We start from the raw sequence: 26,523 nt of genomic DNA, 5'->3' as shown, positions 1-26,523 counted from the left end.
TGTTTATTGATGAACTTTGTCTTTGTGTTTTTACTCGGTGTGTGTGTGTGTGTGTCAGATTTTATTGTCGTCCATCTTTTATTGTCGTTGCTCTCCCAAATCCTGCAGCTTTTCCTCAAACTAAAAAAATGGTAAAGAAGTCTGAGTAATTCATCCACTTGCAGCTTAATTTAAAACCACATAATGGGAACACAGGCCATCAAATACGAACCAAACTAAACACTAGCTGCAAAACTGACTGAGCAGAAGAAGATTCATTTCTGAATAGAAGGAGAAAGCGGTAATTAGACGACAAAGATCAGATTTTATTATGATAAAAAACATGAGAAGAAGCTAAATATTCCAGGAAGGGTTGAATCTAAATTTTGATTTGTTTCTGTCCCGTCAAGGCCACTATGACTATCACTACGGATACAAATCCTACGACACGAAGGACGGACCCTACGCCCAGAAGTTTGGCAACACGGTGACCTACTACTACGACAACATGAGCAGCAACGACCTCTTCTCCGTGGACCAGGACCTGCTGAAGGACTACATCAAGAGGCAGATGTAAGCTCAGGGTCTCTGTTTGTCAGCCGTGCTGTTGAAGTGATGAGATCTTCATGTCTCTTCTCTGACTAAACATCAATGAAGACGATTAAACTCTGATCTCAGCACTGAAAAAGGAGGATAAATACTACACTATACTCGGTCATCGTTGCACACCAGTGACGGGGCATTTTTTAAAGAATGAACTCAAGTTCCTCTTGCGTTATCTCGCACTGCAGCTGCCCTCGAGGGACCGAGGGATAACGAGATATCATCGCACTAGAATCCCGTCTTGTCACGTTTTTGTGCGAAGATACAGGCCGATGTGGGCGTGGCTTAGGCGTGTGCTATAAAATGTGTTTTACTGCAGCAGAGAGGTGGTTGTGGAAAGCCATAGCAGTGAGTAGGTTCTCTGATGGGAAAGGGACGTGACAAATGTATTACACTGCATTCTGTGTGATTTATCCCAGACAGTCGCCGTAAACCGCCACTGCCACAAATAATGAGACGTCTTGTTGGTTTAAAATGTGAAACGGGCTCTTCTTTTTATATGTTAAAGAAGCCAGAATGTGATTGACGCACTCTGAATGTTGTGAATCGGTTGTAGATCTCTGATGATTTTTAAATCACAGCTCTTTCTTTTTCTTTTTTAACCTAAAACACAAATAATGATTGGAAGCAAAAATATGCCCATGACCCAACCGCAGCAGGTGTGCCGAGTTTAAAGTCTGGCAGATGAAGACAGCGAGACGGAAGTTCTTTGGTTCCAAACTCATGAGCGAATAAATCAAGTCAACTCTGAATCAAGTTATCCAGAGACTTTAAAGTCCTGTCAAATATTCAGGTTTGGATTTAGTGGTTTCTTAGAAGGTATTTGGTTCCACCTTTTTAACATTACTTTTCTTACTTTTTAAGTTTCTCCCATGTTAGACACTGGAGAAGATGAAAAAATAATAGATAAAGCCAACAACCAGCTGACGTGTTGTTTGTTTTGTAGTGAGTACTACTTCAGCCTGGACAACCTGGAGCGGGACTTCTTCCTGCGGAGGAAGATGGACACGGAGGGCTTCCTGCCCATCCCGCTCGTCGCCAGCTTCCACCGAGTTCAGGCCCTCACCACCGACGTCAACCTCATCATGGAAGTAAGCATCTTTAAACCGGTGATGTTGGACCAAACTGGTTTTAAACAGTGACGCAAAACTCACGGTTCAGTATAGTTTTCACTACAATAAAGGGGGAAAAGATGATTTTTATGTTCATTTATTTAGTATACTTTAAGCATTGGACAGTCCATAATTCATATTCATACTGGCATCTTGTCCAGGTATGACTAGGTGGTGACATGATTATGTAATGTATATCATTTCCAGCTGTGATTGTTTACATGCATGCACACAAAGTAATCAATAGTTTTGTTATAGTTTGATCAGATTTACGGAAAATTTGAATATGTTCATACCGTAAATCCTCTAATATAGGCCTGTATTCCATTAGCAGCCGGGTCTCTAACATTGGCCGGTCTCGCTGTCGGTGGAGGTAAATAAAGGCCTATATTAGACGATTTACGGTAATCTATTTAGACAACGTAATTGTTTCGCTATATATTCCGGTATATGTGAGCGTCCCAATACAAAACGATAAATTGTCGTATTGAATTATCTTTAATAACTTTATGCAGAGATATCTGTGTCATGGCCCAGACTAACAGACCCATCGTCTCTCCCCGTCAGGCTTTGAAGGACAGCAAGGAGGTGGAAGTGATCGACATGAAGATCCGTCGGAAGGTGGACCCGGAGAAGTGGCCTCTGCCGGGCCTGCCGATGCTGAACCAAACGCACACCGACTTCTCCCAGCTCATCAACTGCCCCGAGTTTGTCCCGAGGCAGATGTCCGAGGAGCCCGGAGGTGAACTACCATGAATGAAGCTGAAATACTGTACTACTAGTATTCTACAGTAGTAAAACGTGACATGTGACCTTCTGTCTCTGCTGCAGGCTCTCCCAGATCCTCCACACCAGTGAAGCAAAACAACAAGTCTGATATGGACACCTCCAACCTGAAGACGATGCCCAAGGGCCTCAGCGCCAGCCTCCCAGACCTGGACTCCGAGTGCTGGATCGAGGTCAAGAAGAGGCCCAGACCCTCCCCAGCCAGACCCAAGGCCAGCGCAGAGAAGGTGAAATACAGCACCACTCTCACCCACGCCACCATTAGATTTAAGTTTCCTTTCAGCAAGTTTATGTAAACTGATACCTTTTGGCCGCTTTCCAGCAGAAACGTGTTTCTAGAATACAATATATGTAACCTGAACCACAGGATACAAATCAGAAGGGTCATATATGCACCAAATAGAAGGATCTGCTGTTGAACACGGTGAAACCCCGACTTGTCTTGGTGGTTCGGAGATGTATGGATCTTAACCTGCAGACGTGCTGTAGAAGTGATGAGATCTTCATGTCTCTTCTCTGAATAAACACCAATGAAGACAACCTTCACAACTCTGATCTCAGCACTGAAGCAAACCTATAAAACCAACCAATCACATGGCAGTCCTTTTAGACAGTTATGGCTGAAACAATTAGTCTATTAATCTTTTATCTGTGATTTTGTTTTATTGCTGTTTACTCAACAAGACTCTTTTTTTCCCGGACAGAATAAGCAATTAGAATTACTTTGACTCTGCAAAAAAAAAAAAGAAGCTATAGTAAATGAGGAAAATAATCTCCAAAGATTCACATTTATGCTGGCAGATAGCCGTCAGGCATTGTTTGTTATTCACAGCCACATGCACCAGTTCGAATTTGCATTATTAAACATGTTTTTTGCATTATTGCATTTTTTTTTTTTGACAAGAAAACTACTGCTGTCATCTTCTTCTTGTCACGTCGGCTTAATTTCTCCATCCATTCATGTCTTTTCATACCCACCCTCCTCCTCCTCCTCCTGATGCAGGCCCCCTCGTTGCAGCAGCAGAAGGAAAAGGATGACTCTGTTCGCTCCCCGGTGCCTCAGCAAGGCTCCTCCCCCTCCCCTGCTGCCACAGCAAACAAGGTGAGGCTGCAAAATGTACAAACTCTTTAATTATCATCTCTCTTTTTAGAGCTACGACTTAAGATTTCCATCCCTCTGCATTATTACGGAGGGACTAGTCCTTTAGTGTAGTAAAATTTAAAGAAGGTTATTCAAATGACGGGGATATAAAATCCTCACATTTGAGAAGCAGAGAATATTTGGTATTGCTGATATTACCACAATCATTGCTGATGTCTTTGTTGCTGATCTGTTTCTGTCACGGCGATCAGGGCGGAGCGGAGCCGGACGAACCGGAGGAGCTGGACTTCATGTTCGACGAGGAGATGGAGCAGATCGACGGCCGGCGCAACACCTTCACCGACTGGTCGGACGAGGAGACGGACGGCGAGATCGACGACCAGGACGTCAACAAGATCCTGATCGTGACGCAGACGCCGCCCTACCTGAGGAAGCACCCGGGGGGCGACCGCACCGGCCACCACACGTCGCGCTCCAAGCTGTCCACCGAGCTGGTCAAGGTGATCAACGACGGCCTCTTCTACTACGAGCAGGACCTGTGGGACGACACGTACGAGCCCGAGTACGCCACCATCAAGGTGAGGCTGCTTTTTCACCGTCTGTGAATATTCTGGACATTTCATGTCGTGATCTCTAGCACGCACCTGTAATAACGGGCGCCTGTTTCCCCTGAAATCAATGCTTCCACCTGAAAACACGCTTTCTTTCCATGGAGGGACATGACAACTATTTTGGTTAATTTGAAGGTGTTTTAGTGACTACAATTTATATAAGCACAATAACCCAAAATCACACTACTGCTATTCTATTATATACTACTATTCTCCTATTATATTCCCGGCCTGGGATCAATAAAGTCTAAATTGTTTTGATATGTTCTCAGACAATAATTGTACTGAAATCTATTTTTTAATAGTCAAAATCAGCAGATATATTTTCGATTTTTTTTGTCAGGAAAAAAAAATCACTCACATTCAACACTGATTTATAAACTGAGGACTCAACCAGAGAGTTTTTGGGATCACATGATCCACCTCGAAGCGTATCCGAGGGCAACGGGATCAAACAACGCGCTCCATAGCGACACACAGATGAAGTCAGGCTCTTCTGACAGCTTCCACCTCATTATCTGATCCCTGATTGGAGGAGTTTCTGCCCAAAACCAGATGATCAGTAGATCCGGAGCCGTTTCTGGATATGGAAACCCGACACAGAAGAGAGAGGTGTTTTTTTGTTGTGTTTTGTCATTGCTGCCCTTTTGTGGCATTGTTGAAGTCATTGTGAGACCTTCACGTGCTCGCCAGCACGCATCCAGCTGCGTGTGGAACCGAGGTCGCTTGTTTATAAATAAACCCCGCCAGCGAGGCCTCGTCCTGAGGGGGTTGAGCCGAGCCGGCTGCAGGCGCGAGACGAAGATGGACGCTCAGAGATCTGAGGATGCTCGGTGGAACGAAGGGCCGAGGGTCAGAATAATCGAAGCTTGGGAGAATCTGGTACATGAGACTCGTGATGTGTTTTACGGGAACGTTGTTGTAGGAGGAGCATGTTTGTTGTCGCTCGTGGAAGATTCAGGGTTTTGTGTGCGTGGATGTAACTCGGCCTGTCGGGTTTCCGCCGTGTCAGAACGGAGAGAGACGCCAACATGAAGGTGAAAAGAATGTTTTTGGCCGTCATGTTTTGCTGCTGCGTCTCAATGTCCAGGTTACTGCAGATAAGGTGTGTTGACGATCCACGTGTTGAATTTCCCTTTAGGCCTTCGGTTTTAGTTACTTTTTGTTCTTAATATGTATATTTTGGTAAATTTTGAGTGTGATTTTGAACGTTTTTTGGCACATTTCATTGCGTATTTGCGTATATTTTTTTTATCACTACTTGCAAAAGTTTTTTTTTTAATAATTTAAAAATAAACCGACACAGATGTTGTAGGAAGAGCAGATTATCGTCGTATTAATGCCTGTATTTTTTTCTCTCTACGTTTTACAGCAAGAGGTGGAAAACTTCAAGAAGGTCCACCTGATCAGCCGTGAAGAGTTTGACTGCCTGACCCCTGAACCCCCAGTCGACCCCAACCAGGAAGTCCCTCCAGGCCCCCCCAAACCCCAGCAGAGTGAGGACACTCAAACACACACATTTAATTTATTTATGTATTATTTATTCAGCTTTCTGTCTTTATATGGAATACAAGGAGAAGTGAAAACTATCCACACATACAAAGACAAAATTAGGGATCATAAAATACGGGATTGGAAAGAAGAAAAAAAAGTAGAAGTACATAAGTTTGTGTATTTTTTAAAAAATTATTTAATATATTCATATGACATGTTTTCTGAGAGAAATCCTAAGATAAAGACATTTCCTTTGTAGCAGATAGAAACAGAACCATGATATACTCACTAGTCAAGCAACATTAACGCTACAAATTACCCATAATGCAACACTCAAAACATACGCACAGAACATCTGCTGTTGTGTGACTTTTTTAATCATAAGTCACAGCACAGAATGCTGTTTGTCTTCTATATTTCATGAATTGCTCTCATTCAGTTAATTCGGTGATTTCTTGTTTATTATTCTGACATTAAATGGATCTTAAAATCTATCATCAACTTGCATTTACACACTAAGGAAGTAAATGAAGCTCTTATATATGTGATGCTCTCTTTAAATGGAAGTGAAGCACGTTGAGTTTAATGTCCTCGGTAAGAAATCGTAAATCGTGAACTCGTCTTCAGTCCCCACAGACGCTTTGGCGAACAAACTCTTCGGCGCCCCCGAGCCCTCCTCAATAGCTCGCTCGCTCCCGACTACCGTGCCTGACTCGCCCAACTACCGCAGTGCCAGGACGCCACGCACGCCTCGCACGCCTCACCGGAAGGACCAGACCATGACGCCGCGCTTCTACCCGGTGGTGAAGGAAAGCCGACCCGTAGATGCCAAGGTGAGCCGCTGGCTTTAAGGTTTTAGGAGACGATGAAACCACCAGACTTAGACTAATCACACCTGTGTCCGTTCAGACGCCCAGGAAGAGGAAGACCCGACACAGCTCCAACCCGCCCATGGAGTGTCACGTGGGCTGGGTGATGGACTCCAGAGAGCATCGCTCCCGTACGGCCTCCGTCAGGTGAGACTCGCTGCTCTATACTGGAAAGATTACAGGAACAAAAACATGCTCTATACTGGAAATGAGTTTCCTTTTCACAACTCATGGCTTTTAATCTTCAATGAAAGTCATTTTTTTATTAATTCTATCTGGAACTTAAAGTTGAAAATCTATCCGAACTGGTCGAGGAGCTGCTTAAATTTGAGTTAATTGAAGGACCTTTTTAATCATTAATGTGGAGCCGTAAACTATGCAGCAAAAGGACTATACTTTGCTCTTTAAATGATGAAGTGTGATGCTTCTTCATATCCACACATGCCTCATGTTATAGGCTTCTTCCACAGTAGAACACGTCTTTTATTTAATGAAAAAGTCAAATGTTGTAGAGACTTCTCTTAATGATCCCTTTGGGATGACTCCCGCAAGGAAATTGTATTTCCAGCAGCGTACAAACCTTAGCCAAATAAATATAGAAAGTAAACAGGAAACTCTTAGTTAAATATATATAAAGTAGAGATAATACAGTGGATAAATGACATTAGTGGCAATTAGCAGTTAAATTAAATTAAATAATTGCACTTAATTGGTGGATGTATGTATGTATGAGTAGATTCTTAATTCTTAATTACACAGAGAGTGGAATGTACATAGTAATATGTGATGTCTCCCTCTCAGCTCGACCGCCAGCCCGTCGGAGGGCACCCCCGCCCTGGGGAACGTTGGCTGCACGCCCCAGTCCCTCCCCAAGTTCCAGCACCCGTCACACGAGCTGCTCAAGGAGAACGGCTTCACGCAACACGTTTACCACAAGTACCGCCGGCGCTGCCTAAACGGTACACACACCCCACCCTGCAGTATTTAGTCATGGTGATGTCATCACGTTTCCTCTCTCTTGTTTGAAATAAAACTGTTCACTTCATCTCGCAGAGCGAAAGCGCCTCGGAATCGGCCAATCGCAGGAGATGAACACGCTCTTCCGCTTCTGGTCGTTTTTCCTGCGGGATCACTTCAACAGGAAGATGTACGAGGAGTTCAGGCAGCTGGTGGTGGAGGACGGCAAAGAAGGATACAGGTACGGGAGCCGTCACCAGCCGGAGTTTCTGCTTTAAATCCGTGTTTTCAGAGAGGAACTAAAGTTCATGTGCACGCTGCAGGTACGGTTTGGAGTGCCTGTTCAGGTACTACAGCTACGGGCTGGAGAGGAAGTTCAGGCCCGACATCTTCAAGGACTTCCAGGAGGAGACGATGAAAGACTACGAGGCTGGTGAGGAGGAGACTAAATGATTAAAACAACTAATGCAATTCTTGTTTTTGTTTTTTTTAATGATTCTTATTTTTCTGTGCTGTCTTCAGGTCAGCTTTATGGGCTCGAGAAGTTCTGGGCCTTCCTTAAATACTCAAAGGCTAAGACCTTGGAGATCGACCCCAAGCTGCAGGAGTGCCTGAGCAAGTTTAAACGCCTGGAAGATTTCAGAATCGACGTGAGTAGAATTTTTTTTGTGTTTTTTTGTTAATATATGTTAATAGTAGTAAATAAGACCTTCAGTGGCAGCTTTGTATTCACGTAAAGTCACAAAATATGAGGATTCAAGCCAGAATTAATAAAACGTTATCGGTATTCCTCCCGTCCACAGCTACGTTATCTTGCCGTCAGACATTTACGTTATATCGCTTTTTTCAAAGCAACAAGACTCCCTTGACAAACACAGTAATTGTACCATGCAGAACAATATCTAGTGTTTATTGATTTTCACATTACTGTTCAGGTTGTTTAATGTGAGTGTATGCTTATCTAAAAACAAACATACAACTCCACTTATAAAGATGTCAGAAAACCCTTTTAGTTCTTTCTGGATTTCGTTGACTCGGTTAGTGCTAGTGTTGGCATTATTTATATTTACAACCTTATTGATGAGCTGACTGTCAGGTAAGTCATGTGACCAGGAAAACAACACAGAAGTGCTCGTTGTCACACTGATTGATTTCCTGGTTTTCCGTTTCCGGTTCTAGCCCCCGATGGAGGAAGGAGGCCGCAGGAGACACTCGTCCAGCGGGGACGGTCGCCGCCGGCACCCCTCTCAGCCCTCCAGCCGGCCCCACAGCCAGGCCAGCTCAGGCCCCGCCCCCGCCCAGGGCCCCGCCCCCAGGGACGATGCCAAACCCACCAGCCAGAAAGCCCCCGCCGCCGACCCCGCACCAGACGCCAAGACACTGAAGTAAAAGTCCACCAACACGCCGGCCCACATGGATCAACTCGACCAGCGAGTCGCTGGTTCTCTCTGCGCCACAGGAGGGGGGGAGGGGCTTCTCGCTCTTCATTCAAGCATGAGAATAGTTTGTTTTTTCCCCCCTCTACAACGACTTTTGATTGAGAAATAAGAAAGACAAATAATTAATAAGTTCTGTTTTTGAGAAAGAAAAAAAAAACTTTTTTTTTTTTGTCTTGATGAGGCAACGAACGGATGAGGTGTTAAACACTTTTTTTTCTTTACAAATCATTGCCAGTCCACACGGTGGATGGTTCAGTGGTGATTTTATTTTATTTTTTTACATTTCCACGTCCCCCCGCTCCGTCGCTGGGACACCTCGATGATCGTCACTGTCCTGCTGGCCGAACGACCTTTGACCCCTCCCCCTCCCCCCAAGATCTCAGATTTCTGATTATTATTTCTTCGGCATGTGGTGAGATCGGAGACTTGGAAATCATTTGAACAAGACTGAGAGGATGGCTCCCTCACATCCAACCGGACCAAAGTGGTTTGACCCGAGCGACCTGCATTTCCATCCGCAGAGCCCCCCCCTCCCCCTCCCCCACGACTCTGTTTGAGGGGCGAGAGAGAGAAAATAATTTACTTTATGGCTGAAACATATTAACGAACCAAATGCTAAAAAAAAAAAAAAAAAAAAAGTGAGAGGAAAAAACCTTGTACCAATCCCTCAGTATGGACACGATCATTGAAAGTTGCCTTATTTTAATGGTTTTACTGCTTCTAACTTGTGCCCGCCACCTTATTGTCGATTGTACAGCATTGGAATCACCCATATATCCATCACTGTCTGCCCGACCTTTCACCCCCAGCTCTGTCACTTTCTTCTCAACTGTCTTCCAAGTTTCATTTGGTCTGTTACAAGTCCTGTAATTCTTCCCTGTGTTTGCAAGTCGTGGCTTTTTTGTCGCCCAAAAAAAAAAACCCAACAAAAACAAACTTCTGGGACGGGAGAATCACCGATGATCTCCCCCGTTTTTTTGCTTTTTGGGTGCTTCCTGACCTCCTCTCGCCCTCCTCCTCTCCCTTTGCACCTCCGCCTCCCCGTCAGACGAGCTGCATCCATCCATCCGTTCATCCATCTGTGTGACGTCCATCCGTCGGCCGATTACCGGACTGGAATCATCCATCTGGATTACTTGAAGAAGAGATGGTGATGAGGAGGGCAGGTGCTCTGGGTGGAGACGCTCGCGATGCCCGGACAAATTCAGCCTCCCCCCCTCCCTGCTTGGTTTGGTCTGATTTGGGCCTTTGGGGGTCGCCACCTCTTCCTGTTCTCTCTCTCACACACACACACACACACACAAGCATGAACACTGACGGGCGTAGTCGCACGCAGGTACAGATGTAGCAGTGTGTGCAACTTCAATACAAAACACACACACATGCTTTGATGTCTTGCCTCGCCGTGGACAAAAAAAAAATCTGTTCTGTTGTCACACTTCCTACAGTCGCCGCGTGGATGATGACATCATAATGATATCAAACGGAAGAGTGATTCTTTTCTTCCTTCAATATAAATGTGAATTTGACAGATGAAGAGAAATGATTACAGCTCCCTGCTATTTGTTTTATTGTTTATAGAACAGATTATATATTTGCCTTACACGTGTACGTACTCATTAACTTTTTTTTTCTCCTTTTTTTTTTCTTTTAAATTGTCTTATGATTATCTTTTTAATGCTTTTTAATTTCAATTTGCAGTGTTTCTAGCGTTGTTGTTGTTATGATGGAGATTGGGTTTGTGTCATGCTTTCTAAAACATCTGTGGATTTTAGAAACGGAACATGATTTCTAACACAAAAGGGAAAATAGACATCAGGGCGTCAACGTGTATTGAGTGCAACAAAAATAATCTGTAAGTTTATAGTGTTTCAAGTTGAAATCGGTTCATTTGCTCTTTTTTTTCTGAAGAAAAGATGTTTTTGCCAAGATGAATTTCCAACAGCAAACTTATTACTCAATCTTCAGCCTTCCTGGTTTTCTACAGACATGTCTGCAAAGTCTAAACACATTTGATTCAGGGTTTAAATTTAGAAAAGAAATTCTGGAAAAATAGAATAATAAAATGTTGTCTTTATACACATACGGATATCCAGAGAAGTCAAATGACCAAAGGTTTTCTCCCGAGGAAAGAACAATTTACTGTTAAACAGTTTAAATGCATTTAGGATTTTGGGATGGAGAAAGCCTGATGATGTTTTTTTTTTAATATATATATACATATATATATATATATATATATATATATATATATATACATACACACATCAAACTGTATCAGACATGTTTTTTTGGTCCTTTTTATGTAATAATCATTCAGCCTTGTTGCTTCCAGCAGAGTGAACTTCCTGTCAGTGTTCCAGTTTCTTCCTCTAAATCCACAGTTGTTGGTCACATGAAAATGCAAAGCAAAGCTGTGCTTGGTTTTTTTGTTTTTGTTTTTTTTTCCCCCCCTTAATGTTTTGTTGCTTCATCTTCAGGGAGATTTGGATCAGTTTCTTACAGTTAATACATCAAAGTGTTAACTGGAGGTTTAAAGACAGGAAAAAATAATAAGAGCTACAAAATATTCAGAAAAAGAAGAAACACTTTCCCCCAAAACCAGCGAAGCCTTCACCGTCAGCGCCGGGAGGGTTTCAGGTGTTTGGGGAGTTTTCTTCCTGGGACAGTTATCCCCTCTCTCTGACATCATCATCGGAGCTTTGTGGGGGGGTTTCGGGTGTTTTGGGAGTTTTCAGCGTTCTCTATCAGCATATAATTGCTGCTAGCTGCCCAGACAAACTCTAGGGGGCGCCGCTCCCTCTGCCCGTCAGTTTTCATGGACATGGCCAGCGGGCCGGACACTGGAGAGATGAGCGATGGATGCAGGAGGAGACGGAAAGAGCCCAGCTGGGCTTTGTGATGTTCAGAGGAATATGGCTGGTTATGATGTCTTGAGACTGAAAAAAAGGACAAAATTCCGTAAAGCCATATGAATAAGAAATAACTGTATATGAACCATTAAAATAGTTCATTGCATTACTATATCCTAGGCTTGTCATGAGGAAAAAAATATGAAAATGAGGAAAAAAGGAACAAAAAAATATATAAAATGGAAAAATGTAAAATACTTGAATAAGATCTTGTATTATAACATTTAATATTCATAATATCTGCTTTGTAGGCTGATGTGATTCGCTATTAGTGTTATTTGTAATTTGTAGTAATTATGCTTTTCCTTAATAAAGAAAAAAAACACAAAACGGACAAAAAAACACCTCAAACGCCGGCGTCCGAGTCATCATTTCTGCTGTGAGAGTAAAGAAGTTTGAAACGACGAAAGCCAGAAATCTACACTGTTAGAAATTACCAGCATTTCACAATAATTAACAGTATTATTTTACAGCAACTTGTTGTAATTTAGTTCCCCTGTAATATCCCAATGAATACCTGTAAAAACTACAGTATCTTTGGATTTTACAGCATCTAACTCTAATTTTACAGTAAAATCCTGCAATCAAAAAACCCCTGTTATATCACAACAAGGTCTGTGACACGCGATATAGAAACATATGTTAGGACTTTTACATAATTTTTACAACATTTTATGAATTTTGTCGATTTTTCACTTTTTTTCCGACATGCTATAGTATGACTTTTTTTTTCCTGAAAAAGTTGACCATGGCTTTTTATGGCTGTTTTGGACTCACTACACTGAGACTAGGCGCATCAAGTGAGATGAGCGATTTTTATGCCTTTTTAACAATTTTAAATATTTTTTTATGAATATATCCTGACTGACTTTTTCGTGAATTTTCGACGTGCTATAGTATTACTTTTTTTGGGGGGGGGGGGATATGACTAAGCCTTTTTATAACTATTTTGCACTCACTACACTCAGATTTTGATTGACACGCGATATAGAAGCATATGTTAGGACTTTTACATCATTTTTACAACATTTTATGAATTTTGTCGATTTTTCACTTTTTTTTCGACATGCTATAGTATGACTTTTTTTTTCCTGAAAAAATTGATCATGGCTTTTTATGGCTGTTTTGGACTCACTACACTGAGACTTGGTGCATCAAGCGATATGGGCGATTTTTATGACTCTTTAACAATTTTAAATATTTTTTTATGAATATATCCTGACTGACTTTTTCGTGAATTTTCGACGTGCTATAGCATGAACTTTTTTTAACAATATGATCAAGGCTTTTTTTTTTAAAGGTTATTTTCTTGCATAGACACCTTTGTATTTAGCAGTGGATAGAGAGGAAACATGGGAGAGAGAGGGGGATGTGACATGTATCAAAGGATCTCCAGCCGGGATTCGAACCTGAGGCTGCTGCATATGTGCAGACATGGGTAAATGGCATGCACTCTAACCACTCAACCACCTGCCTGCCATGAATAAGCCTTTTTATGACTGTTTTGGACTCACTACACTCAGATTTTGATTGACACGCGATATAGAAGCATATGTTAGGACTTTTACATCATTTTTACAACATTTTATGAATTTTGTCGATTTTTCACTTTTTTTTCGACATGCTGATGTATGACTTTTTTTTTCCTGAAAAAGTTGATCATGGCTTTTTATGGCTGTTTTGGACTCACTACACTGAGACTTGGTGCATCAAGCGATATGAGCGATTTTTATGACTCTTTAAAGGAGTCATCACCAGGAAATCGCAATTTCTCTTGTTAAAACATGCATATCTGTGTTTGACCTCAGTTGAAACTTGCCTGAAAGGCTGGAGTTTGAAAGTGGCGCCGTTTTTTCGCTTCTGCTCTTTTTCCGAACAGGAATAGCACACAAGGGTGTGCATTCCTAAAGCACGAGATTTTGATTCTGCGCCTACGGTGACGTCACCGTGGAGGCTACTTGCATAAGCCCACCCCTCTTTCACCATTTTTTTTTTTTTTTCTAATAAGTTTTACGAATTGATCCAAAGCGATCCAAGGGGGGCTGGATACGTATAAAACCAGGTTATGACTCCTTTAACAATTTTAAATATTTTTTTATGAATATATTCTGACTGACTTTTTCGTGAATTTTCGACATGCTATAGCATGACCTTTTTTTAACAATATGATCAAGGCTTTTTTTTTTAAATATTATTTTCTTGCATAGACACCTTTGTATTTAGCGGTGGATAGAGAGGAAACATGGGAGAGAGAGGGGGATGTGACATGTATCAAAGGCAGTGGCGGCGCCAGAGTATTTTTTATGGTTCAACTACGGTGGGGCTAACTCATACGACGGTGGGGCTCAAATCAATGTCAGAATTTCAATGTGAATATATAACAACACCCAGTGGCGCTGCCAGCCGGAATCCAGTACGCACTGGGGGGACTTTTTTTTAAGGCGTCCGAGTCATCATTTCTGCTGTGAGAGTAAAGAAGTTTGAAACGACGAAAGCCAGAAATTTCATGTCAGTCCAGCTGAAAATATTGGCAATGCATCAATCACAGTAGATCCTTAGATCACCATACAGGTCTTAGAAAACAGTTACTGAGGCATCCTGCAATACATGAAGACAATCTTGGCTAAGGTCAAAAGTCATTGGTGCTTCTTGTGTATGCCAGGGATGCTCTTGATGGAAAAAAGTCACTAAAAGTCATAGTATCGACAAACTAGAAAATTCCCTCTGGGGAAATTTTGAAAGGGTCACGGGGTCTACTGCCGGAGTGTGTACATTATGATGAGATTCTTCAGAGATTTCAAACGAGACAGACTTCTTTTAGAGGCAAATACGGGGACTGCTTGCTGGAAAAACTGAAGGGAACGCACATAGAGGTTTTGCATGAATTTACCTCTAAAACGGCTCCGTCTCGTAACGTTACATTATCATCACATAGCATGGTGAATGTGCAGGTCACAACGTGTCCACGAAAGCATTGTGGAGTTGTTTGATTGTGTATTTGTAGTTTGATGAGGGAAACCAGGAAAACCCATTAGCCTCCGTAGCGTAGCTCTGAGCAGCTAAAGATAGCTTACACCGACAAATAAAGGTAATGAACCTACTGCCGTGACTAAATATTTGCCAAAATGTTGAACTATCCCTTTAACTGTGGCTCTGGCCTGAGGCACGTTAAAGGGTTACCGTGGCAACTTGAAGTCCCAAATAGCTGAGGGGACCAGTGCTCGTGGCCCTAACTAGTATGACTGTTGTGTTTTTTTTTCAACAACCATAGTAAAGTCAGTCTCTCTTCCTAACGAGGTCTCATTTGATTGGTTCGTTTAATTGATTGCATCACCTGAATCTATTACCTACGAAAACTTTACCAATGCAGCTGGGTGTTCGCTTACTTTTCCACCTCCACTAATTCCATGTCTTGTCCGCTGGAGACACAAGCAAAAACACAACCCTTCTTTAAAATATTTTAATCTTAAACAGTCCAGAAATATTGACATCACATCAATCACAGTAATAGAAATCTTTCTTATTTTAACATTCATGTCTTATACAACAATTTCCGAGGCCTCCTGAAACACACATTCAAGCAAATATGTTTTAAATGCTGCGGAAATGAAAAGTGCAAATGTATCTTCTGAGCAGCTTCTGAGGAGAGTCTGGACTGATATAAGTGCTGTTACTAAACATTATAAATGCATTCATAAGAATCAATACATGGCTTAAGATCAATGTGTTTATAATTAGAAAAGAAAATAATTAAGTTGTTTAACGGATGATAGGAGTGAAAAGCAAACAGCCCTAAAACACAGGGTTTTATGGTTAACGGTAGCTGGATGCTCATTTTGGGAAAGCTGAGAAAAAAAGCCAGCATGGATGTGGCTCCTTCACCTGAGGAGGGAGGTAGAGGTCTCGTTTCCACGCTCAACCATCTACCTCATCATTTGCATGTCTAATAAAGTGCAACATTTCTACTTGGAACATTAAAAAGTGAGGTTTATGTCTGCAGACGTTCACAGTGTGTAACTGATCAAGGGGTTTTCTGGATTAAAAAAAAAACAATTAACATGTACATCAGATTGAGAACTCCCCGAATCATGAGCCCAAATTTAGCAAGGCAGCGGTTGTAGATCAGGGGTCAGAGGTCATCATTGACCCTTCTTGGGTGTGTCGGGGATGCTTTCGTTCAGAGGGGTGAGACCGGTGAGCAGGGTGTGGCGTTCGTACTGCTTGGTCTGCCTGAATTTGGTGTCGGTGCCGTGGAGCCGATCCAGCACGCCGAAGACCCCGAAACACTGGTTGAACCTGGAACCAGGAGAAGACGTGAACGCAACTGATCCAGGAACAGGAATCAAACTCACAATACAAATATTTAAAAAAATATATATATATTTAAAATCTGTTTTTACAGATTTCACGTTCACTCCAACGTTATACTTTTAAAAAAGAAATTCAGATTCTAGATTTTAGTTACGTCAAACAAATGTCATAAGAGTCATAAACAAGCATGTCATAGAAATACAAAAAAATTAAAGTATATGTCAAAAATATTAATATGCCACAGTATAATGTCATAAAATATCACATAAAAAAGGTAAAATTATAAATTAAATTATATAGTATATATACATATATACTGTATATATAAATAAATATATATATATATATATATATATTCTTTTTTTTAATAAAATAGACTTTCCTGCGTCGAGGCAGAATCATTCAACAAAGCATCGCAATAAAAAAAGTAACAGTATATTATCATACAAAATAAATAAATTGTCTAGTATGTCATATAAAAAAATCTAAAAATAACACAGTATATTGTCATACAAAATCTAAAAAAGTCATAGGATAGTATGTCAAAAAAAATCAAAAAATTACATAAATAAAAGTGATAGTATTGTATGTCATAAATGTGTAGAAATGACGTCCAGGCTGAAGATACGGCGACATACAGCGCGTTAGGAAGAGAGGACAGGTGAGCTCACTTGAGGTGGTGGAAGTCGTGGAACTCCGGGGAGGGCAGGAAGGGGAGGTGGTATCCACAGTGGGAGATGGTGGTGCTGATCAGAGCCAGGCAGTACCACATGCAGGTAGTGGTCAGGTGAGATCCCAGGATCACCGGCCCCAGAGCCACCGGCAGCATGTTGGAGATCTGACAGGCAACAAGGAGCAACAAATGCTTTTAATGGCCGAGGAAGATCCAGCATTTCACATCTTAAAGGGTCAAAAAATGTCTAGGGTATGTCTATGGTTAAATATGTATCTATGGTCTAATTCATATAGTATGTAATTGATAATACACTGAATTGCTATTGATACATTACACTCTACACACATGATATTTTCCAATTTTGTAGACAAACTTGTCCTGTCTCTCACAATGTGCTCAAAAAATCCGTGAGATTTACAGAATTTGAATTAGCAGCCTCTAAGTGCAGCCACGCCTGTCTTTTTTCCTCATTGACTCCAATACAAAATGTTCTGAGAGAAGCAGAGAGAGGACCCCTGTATTAAACTTGCAACTGTCTCCAAAATATTAACTGCAGAAACACCAAAATCATATCAAATCGTTCGGGGAGTTCTTACAGCGACAGTTTTTCAGGGACAGTTTTTCAGCAAGCAGTCCCCGTATTTGCCTCCAAAACAACTCCATCTCATTTGAAATCTCTGAAGAATCTCATCATAATGTACACACAAATTTCCCCCAGAGGGAATTTTCTAGTTATTATTATAAGCAATGGTACTAAAAGTAATAATAATTATTATTATTATTAATTAATTAATTAATATATTAATACGGAAGAAGTGTTCTGGAGAAGGACATTTAAAAAAAAAACAGGGATGGATGGCTCACCAAATGCTCTAGAGGATGAGCGTAGATGGAAACGACCCCGATGGGAGCTGTCCACTCGTGGTGCTGTTTGTGGAAACGCTTGTAGAGGCCGGGTTGGTGGAACAGCCTGGAAAGACGAGGAGGAAAACCCAGTTATCTACCGTGACCGTTTCAAAGTTTAGCAGTAACACATACTTAAAATACCAAGAGTAAAAGTAATTTATAATATAATTTATAATCATTTCTGAACCTGATTAAAAAAATAGTGAAGCAATAAAATATCAGTTTAGTTTTCTTTATATTTACATGCTTCGCTCTTCACCACTAGGTGGCAAAAATGTGCAAGATTCAGTGTTCCAATGACAAAAGAGGAAGACGTGTTCTCATCAAATGGGTAGAAAAGAGGCTGAATATTCAGAATTGTTACGCCATTTTGACATAAAACAATACAATGAATGATCCAAACCTGTGTGAATAGTAAAAAATGACTTCTTCCGAGATGGAGAAGGCGGCCAGCTCCATCAGCGCCCAGTGGAAGGTGGGCAGCTCGGGGCCGCAGGGGTCGCCTCTCCAGGTCATCAGGTAGTACGCCACCACAACCATCGGCCCCGAGATGAACACGTGGTTGAACATGACACATTTCAGCGCATGGCGAAGTTTAACTGGATCCACCTGGAGAACAAGGAGGGAGTCAGAGACGAATATATTATAAATATATTATTATTACATTAAAGGCTTCTTAAAATGACAACGTGTCGAGTCTGGAAAACCTTTGCTTTCTTGTTTCTCCTACTACTTTCATAATGTACATTAATTCTTCTCATTTGGCACATTTTGACACAGTTTTTTAATAGTCGTCCATGTTTTTTGAAAAGTATGTTACAATTGTTTTAATGTGATTTGGGAGGATGTTAATGTGTTAACGGGTCACATTTTATACTAATATAACTCAAAAAGCAGCACTTTCTTTCTAAATAATTCAGTAAAATGCAAAGAAGCCGATGGATGCTTCTTGTATCCGATGTATTTGGTTTGTGTGTAAACTTGACGTTTTGACACTAAACTTTGGACGCTGGTTCTAAACATATCACGATGGCCTTTTGTGTGTTTTCCCTGCGAGCTGGGAGTTTAATAGTCCGGGGGTCGCGACCCGGTGAACGTGGCCGGACGAAGAACCCATCGCACGAGGAAACGTTTAACCCTTAACATAACTGTGTTCAATGTTAATACAAAAGGAACAGATCATTTATGCCTATGCATGTTTTTTTCCGTCTGTACCAATTTTTTTTTTTAATTGGTTAATTGGTTTTAATTGGTAATTACATGTTACGTGTTTGTTCACAGCGAGCTGCAAATATACCTTTTTAAAAAGCCAAAGACAACATCAATGATGGCTCTGTGTCCCAGTAATACCAGGAATACTCTGAAACCATCGTTCAGCTTTCCCCACATTATTTCTGTTATGAGTAAGATCAATTTTTATTATTAACAAGTAAGACACACTTGAAATAAGGTGTTTTTAACTGGTGCTTTGTGGTTCTTTACCCTCATCATGTGTTATCGGCCATCGGCACGCAATTCAAATAATTTAAGATAGAAAAGATCAAGATAAAAGTTGGATTGGCACTCCACGACAGCTGGGTTTATGATCGCCAGGGCTCCGGAGCTTCAATATCTCAGAGTGACGGACAGAAAAGTCAACAGTGACTCAGCAGAGCTCATCACAGGTGACATGTTTTATGGCTTATTATAACTCATGACAGAAACGTTGGTACAGCCAACATCCACGTAGGGAGGCAACCCTACACCGATTTCAGAGATGTTTGGATTAAAAATTATCTATTTGTATTCCGTCAATGAACATGAGCTTCCTGTGCTTTGTGTTCCTGGTTATTATCTTTGCAAAGGTAAGCAACGATCAGATTATTCTTTTCAGATTGACCTTCCAGCCCCGGTTATCAGGAATTATCTCTCCAGTGTCCATCAACGTCTGTTAATCAAACACAGTCAAAGGACTTTGGTCAGACGGACAGGTGGACACATCAGCAGCACACACACACGCACACGCACACGCGCGCGCACACACACACACACACACACGCACACACACACACACACACATGCACACGCGCGCACGCACACACACGCACACACACACACACACACACACTATTAGGATTTTCATTCGACAATCTATCTCAAAATTATTAGAATTATTTTGTTTACCATGGCAGATAAAATAAATCATTTCTCAAAGCGAACACATGATTATTAAATGTTTTTGCACTAAATTAAATAATAATAATAATGACAATAATACATTTACTGTATGAATGAATTAAAATACATGTAGAAAGTTATACTTAGACTTTTTTAATGTCCATAAAACTTACATAAAATGGAAAATTGTCTTTGACAAGAAACACACACACACACACATCACAGACAACACTATGCACAATAAATAGATAAACATAATATATAAGTAAACGATACTACTACTAAATCAATGTAGAAATAAAATATCAAGAAATCAAAAATCTGGACATACGTAAGGAAATACACACTAGTAGTAAACAGGAGGGACACTGGAACATCATTGGATAAGGACCTACCGGGTTATTCCGGTCCACCTGGATGCGGTAGCGAGTGATGAAGGAGGGTTTCCCCGTGACATCCACCAGCAGCAGCAGACCGTTGGTCAACCAGAAGGCCAGCGTGGGAACCAGCATCGTCCCTGGACCCATAATATAATCAGGAATGTTGTCTCCAAGTTAATTAACATTATCACAGATATAAAGTTGATTTATCTGAATGCATGTTACATAATCACTTTGGGGAAACGCCTCACACCGCTACCATGGAAACGTCTTATAATGCATATCGTTTTGGACTGGCAGCACATAACCTCCTGAAATGGAGAACATCTGATTGGGGAACACCTTCAGCATCATAAGAGCGAGATATACAGAACTGAACAAGTCGATGCTACACAAACGTGGAATTTCCTAATAATTCTCAAAACAGAGCCGTCGTTGTGTCTCGGGAAATATGAAAACATGAGAAATCTCATTTAAAACAGTCTCATATTGTAGAACTAGAGCTTTTCATGTAGTTTTTAGTATAAAGCGGCTCTCAGTGCTGTATGAATACTGTGGAAGAAACGCTCATTCAAAGAGTGACACAGTTGTGATGTCACAACTCCACAAATATGACGACCATTTCACAGTTTTAACAAAATACCAAACAAATAAATATCCATTAATTTGGATTAATTGCTTGTAATGTGTCCCAGTTCATTTCTAATTGGAGTGTGTGTGAATGATATCAGCTGGCAGGAAGTAAACATGGATCCAAACTGTTGCCTAGCAACGCAATTCCGTTGAAACGTGCTAAAACGGAGCGGGTCAGGGGTTGAATAGGTATATATAGAAAAAAATAAAAGTATGATAAAGTTCTCCTAAAAACCCAAAATACAAGTATGAACTTGGAAACGAGCATCCTTTAAAAGCACATTGGTGAATATTTCAAAGTAAAAGAACAGAAAGAAAGGAGTGGTTCGACAGCTAAATAGATCACTAAGCCGCCACATGTCCGAGTGTTTCACAACAACACAAAGTGTGTATCGATACAGTCAAGTCAAGGTTCTTTACAAGCGTTGTCATTTCTTACCCAAGTAGAACAAAGCGGTGTAATGACCCTCGAACGTCACATGCAGGTTGGTCCACAAGTTCTGCCAGAAATCTCCCGAAGCTCCCCAGAATCTCTGAAGATGCCTGGAGGAGGAAATGTGTTTTTAAACCAATATTAACAGGTTAATTTCTCAAACCTCAAGTTTTGGCTGAGACTTACCTAGCAACCACCTAATAATGCCAGACTAACCGCCAAGTAACAACCTCCACCTAGCAACCACCTAGCAACCTCCTTTCTAAGCATGAGCAGTCACACTGAACACCTCAAGACACACCTGTTAAGACTTGACTCTGCATAGCATGACCCACTAACACCCCCCCGAAACATTCTTACCTATAGCACTTTCTGTTGGTCTTAAGGTATACTTGCTGAACAGCTACTACTTTACTCAGACGAGGACCGAACACTTGTTTCTATTTTTTAGCTCTTACTTTATCGGCAATGATAAGTTGGAGTTTCTTTCTTTTGACAAATGTACTGATTGTAAGTCACTTCGGACAAAAGCGTCTGCTAAATGACCTAAATGTAAGTGTAAATGTAATAAACAGGAGAAACCGTAGGACCATATCCCATTGTTCTCCCGTGGGAAAGCCCACCTGAACACATTGACTTTATTTATTATTGCTCTCGACTGCGACTGCATTTTAAGTAACTCTTGTCAAAGACTCATTTGTAGGAACAATCAAAATGTGCTATTTTCACCTCCTGCACCAACCGAGCCAGATGACAATTTTTAGTGATTTAATTTACCATCTCTTAAATAAGCTGCCAATTCCCTAAAATCTATTTCTCCAGTGGGAATGATGATGTACCAGGTGAGCACCACCATACATGACCCGATCAGACTCTCCCATTTGTTTTCCCTTTCTGATAAATTCATATAATAACTCGTCACTCCTCGGTTACAAGCTATTGGTTTTGTTGCACAACGCTGCAACTTGGAAACGGAAACCCTACCATGTCAGCGAGTTGCCGAATGCAGCCAACAATAAGATTCCAGATCCGATGACGACCGCAGCTTTCTTCACAGAGTCCCAGAGTCCTCCGGGGCCCTCCTGCGTAGAGAGAGAGTTCTCCGTTACGCTGATGATGCTGTGAAATCTCGTGATGTTGAGCTTCGTCAGCGTTTCCCACAGAATCAGTGAGGATTTGTGGCACAGACAAAGACGGCTTCATGGTTTCCACAACATAGGGATTTAGCACCACGGAGATAATTCAGCATAATAAAGAAAATAAATCATAGGAGCAGAAGGGAAACAGGATATCTCATTGGTATCAAGGTTCATGTTGAAATAAGACTTTTTGTTTTTGGTCGGTTGATGATGAGAAGTAACATCGCATATTTACTCCCATAATAACCTACATTTTGCAGTTGTTTGACTATAAATGTAGATGGAAGGGTATACAGAAATGTTCTGTTTTAAATATGGTATCATTGTAATAAAAGAATGGAGATAATTCAACATAATAAAGAAAATAAATCATAGGAGCAGAAGGGAAACAGTATATCTTAGGTGTATCATGGTTGGATACTTTGTTATTGGTCTTGATGATGAGAAGTAACATTGCATATTTACTCTCATAATAACCTCAATTATGCACTTCTTTGACTATAAATGTAGATGGAAGGGTGTACAGAAATGTTTTAAATATGGTAGCATTGTAATAAAAGAACAAATATATGTGTATGTGTAAGAATAGCTTTTTCTAAAGCATACTATGTGAAATTCAAATGTGATTGAATTAATCAATCTCAGACTAAGGTTTTAAATTTACACCCTTTAGTTATTTTAGTGAGTGAGACAGATTTACAGTCTTTTTCTCTCTCTTACAATTTTGACAGTAGCAGAAATTTGGCCTCAATACTTTGTTACAGATTATTTAGATTCATGTGTTTTTTGTTATCTTGAAATAAAAAATGTACAAAGGTATCCAACACATTGCACAGTGCATCTAGTAAAAGCTAAATCTGTAGTGAAAAAACGGGATCAGGTCACTCAGTGGGAATAAGGTCTGGGGATTGATGTCACAATCAGCTTTTAACCCGGCTGGCGTTTTCCCAGCCAATGAGAACAAACGTTACACAAATGTCTACTGATATCGACCGTGCATCTTCCCTTTTATTACATTTTATTGACTACATTTATTCCCTCCAATCTAAGACATTAAGTCTGCACTCCTTAACTTTTCTCCTGGCCGTACACATGATGGGCCGTCCTCCCTTTGTTCCCTACGGGCCTGAATGAACTGGCACGAGGACAAAAAAATGCAACTTGTCTGGTCGAGCCTGTCTCCAAAGAACAACGAGTCAAACAAGACAAAAGTCATGAAGTTCACGGTCAAAGACAAAAGGCAGGCGAGTGGAAACAAGTGTTTTAAATGCAAAGCACAGGAAGCAACACATACAATAAAAAAACAGAAAGGAAGAAACTATACAGGTGAACATAAATCAGACACTTGTTTTTTTGTAATGGCTCTCATTTGGATTCAGATTGTAAACAAACATTACTTCAGATTTTAGATCTCTACCTAACATGAATAAATGACGGCAATGCTCTTGCAGATAAAAGTCAGATAAAAGAGAGGCTTCGACTAGTTTATCTTTGCAAAAATGTCTTTTTTTGTCTGATGCCAACACTAGATTTACCAGATTTAATCATTTCTCTTTAACTTCTAAGAACATAACAATGACTCTGTGTTTCTTATGCAGAACTGGAAACTAATTCATAGAAATTAAAGGAGGATTTGTAGCTCACTGAAGCAGCTGGAGGGCGGTTATATACAATATTAATTGGTGGTTGTCAGGAAGGAGCATGAATCTATTGGATACATACACATACATAATACTTAAAAAGTATTCCGAATTATTAAGGAAAATGTCCTTTACGGCAAACATTGCTCAGTTATTTTTCCATGAGGTGTCACAGCGATTAACCGACTGGAATATGATTCAGCTTGTCAAATAAACAAAACCGTCGCCGTCTAAAAGAGGGTTGGCCCACGCTGACTCATCGTATTGTGCACCTGACCCACCTGCTTCTGACCATTCATCTGAGCTCAATTATGGAAATAGCAGATTAGAGAGATGTTCTTACCTGTCTGCTGCTCTCTATTGATGCAGCTCCTCCTGTGTCTGTACACAATAATGAATAGTTATTATTATTTTTCCAGAAATTAGAACATAACAACATGTATATATTTAAAGGGGGAAATCACATCATCTATCGTTATTATGAAAAAATAGAATTGAGTTTCTGCAAAAAGTATTAAATAAAAAAACTCCCAAAAATGACTGAGGGCAGAAGATTAAAGGTCAAATGTCCTGCTGTCTACTATTAAAGTTTGTTTTTTTTACTTTTGTGGTGACGATAACGTTTTTATTTTTCCAAATTTGACGAAAAAAACTCTTATAAGTTCTTAATTTCTTTTGTTATTCATTAATAATTAATACAGTACATAAATACAACTCAATCGGTTTGCCTCTGACATGGCCTCATATACTGAACCTTTGTCGATTTTCATCTATCAACAAGAAAATGTGAATTATTAAAAAGAGTCTAAACATCTCGGACTACTTTTTATATAATAATAATCCCCCGAGTGCTGCACAGCCTGTGCAAAAGTTACAGACGGGGTATTAAACAAAATCCGATTATAATCTTCTCTCAATGAGCACTTTTTCCAGTCAAATTCTTGAGGATAACAACCTGCCCCTAATTAGCTGAGCAAGAAGAAAGGACTTCGATTTAAGGAATGAAAAAATTATTATAGAGATTTCATGAGATTGTGTGACACACATATTGCACGTGATTTTTGTTTTGCTTATTGTTATGTCACTTGTTATGTTTGAGCTTCTCTGTTTCACGTGTAGTTTGACCGTAGAAGAAGAAGTAGAGAGTAATTATTTATTTATTTCACCTTGTTTAAGATTATTTGGTGGTTTTTCACACAAAAAAGGTTAAAAAAAAGATGTTTTATTATCAGATTAATGTAAAATATGTGATTAGATTAAATAAGAAAAAACTAAAATGGGAGTTTAAGTTTTGATAACTTGACTTGAAATGGATTTTGATTAACTAAATGTATATAAATAACGTTTAAAAAAATAAGTTTGTCATATTAATAGTAGGATATAATAATAATAGTCACTACAATAAAAGGCATGCAGCCAAAAGAACACCACATGTATCAGAATATTCTAGATAAATCATCGATAATTGATACTTTAACAAGCAGGTTATCAACGGTCTGTCAAAACGAATATACTACTTGTTTTCCTCTTTGATAAAACAACCAGCTGTAAACCAACTCAACGTGAGAGAAACCGAGTCCACCGACACGTTAACCGACGAACAGAATCACCGACTCACCGCTGGCTCTCGTCCCCACCGTCATGTCTTCTCTCGGTGTCTCCTCTGTCGTCGGCGTCGCTGGTTCTTCTTCCCATGTTCTCTATTTACAACAGTGAGCCACTTCTGATTGGACGCTTCTCGGTCAGCTGACTAAGCCGTACCCGGAAGTAGCCGCTAGGTATCCAGGGGGAGGGAATGCTGTTGTTGTTGTTGTAGGCTGAGAGAGGAAGTAACACGTGATTAGAATATTATATCATGTTTATTCTTAGAAAAGAAAATCACAGTGATGCCAGTACGGTGAAATATCTTACCAATAGCCACAACAATTGATCTATTAATCGATTAGTTGACCACATAAGCTATTCTGCAGCTATTTTGATTATTAATGAATCAGTGATGTCATTTTTCAAGAAAAAAAATCAAACTTTGTGAAGATTTTGTACTTTTATTTTGTTTATATCATATTAAACTCTTTTATTTTGGAGTATTGGTCAGCAATTTACAAGATATCAGCTACATTTAGGGGGGATTTTTATGATATGATACACCAAGCTATACATTGAATGATTTAGACAATTGGTAGTATAATCAATAATGGAAATATCCCATCTCAACTCCCAAAGAAATTTCAAATATGCAATACTGAATTTGGGGGGAAATATGTCCTAAATAATGTACAAGACGTTGACAGTTTGTGGCTATCATTGAAACATGTTCTACATGTAAATGTAAATATTCTAACGTTAAATGTTGTTTTTTTATTGATTCGTGTATTTCATTTTTT

General features: G+C 40.2%; 2 protein-coding genes across 3 annotated transcripts in view; one reads left to right on the top strand and one right to left on the bottom strand.

Annotated features, from left to right (window-relative positions):
* larp1 (La ribonucleoprotein 1, translational regulator) overlaps positions 1 to 12,215 on the top strand; it is a 41,686-nt gene extending 29,471 nt beyond the window's left edge. For both annotated transcript variants that reach the window (XM_084028782.1, XM_084028781.1), the window contains 14 exons: positions 390 to 552; positions 1,529 to 1,673; positions 2,262 to 2,436; positions 2,526 to 2,707; positions 3,484 to 3,582; positions 3,834 to 4,160; positions 5,566 to 5,689; positions 6,315 to 6,520; positions 6,597 to 6,703; positions 7,358 to 7,515; positions 7,610 to 7,754; positions 7,837 to 7,946; positions 8,036 to 8,163; positions 8,693 to 12,215. In XM_084028782.1, the coding sequence (XP_083884908.1) occupies positions 390 to 552; positions 1,529 to 1,673; positions 2,262 to 2,436; positions 2,526 to 2,707; positions 3,484 to 3,582; positions 3,834 to 4,160; positions 5,566 to 5,689; positions 6,315 to 6,520; positions 6,597 to 6,703; positions 7,358 to 7,515; positions 7,610 to 7,754; positions 7,837 to 7,946; positions 8,036 to 8,163; positions 8,693 to 8,902 (2,279 nt within the window). In that variant the 3' untranslated portion in view covers positions 8,903 to 12,215. The remainder of the gene's footprint in view (positions 1 to 389; positions 553 to 1,528; positions 1,674 to 2,261; positions 2,437 to 2,525; positions 2,708 to 3,483; positions 3,583 to 3,833; positions 4,161 to 5,565; positions 5,690 to 6,314; positions 6,521 to 6,596; positions 6,704 to 7,357; positions 7,516 to 7,609; positions 7,755 to 7,836; positions 7,947 to 8,035; positions 8,164 to 8,692) is intronic.
* Positions 12,216 to 15,309: 3,094 nt separating this feature from the next.
* On the bottom strand, positions 15,310 to 25,852 carry faxdc2 (fatty acid hydroxylase domain containing 2). The gene is made up of 9 exons (XM_084028927.1): positions 25,758 to 25,852; positions 24,483 to 24,520; positions 22,345 to 22,442; positions 21,367 to 21,470; positions 20,310 to 20,431; positions 18,161 to 18,366; positions 17,716 to 17,821; positions 16,847 to 17,013; positions 15,310 to 16,160 (listed from the first exon to the last, which is right to left on the bottom strand). Exons 1-9 carry the CDS (start codon positions 25,780 to 25,782, stop codon positions 16,004 to 16,006), a joined length of 1,023 nt encoding a protein of 340 aa, XP_083885053.1. The 5' UTR covers positions 25,783 to 25,852; the 3' UTR covers positions 15,310 to 16,003.
* Between the last annotated feature and the right edge of the window lie 671 nt (positions 25,853 to 26,523).

The sequence above is a fragment of the Eutrigla gurnardus genome (genome assembly GCF_963514095.1).
Source record: "Eutrigla gurnardus genome assembly, chromosome: 15".
In the NCBI taxonomy this organism is placed as follows: Eukaryota; Metazoa; Chordata; class Actinopteri; order Perciformes; family Triglidae; genus Eutrigla; species Eutrigla gurnardus.
The sequence above is the reverse complement of the archived record's forward strand: the minus strand, read 5'-3'. Positions and strand labels throughout refer to the sequence as shown.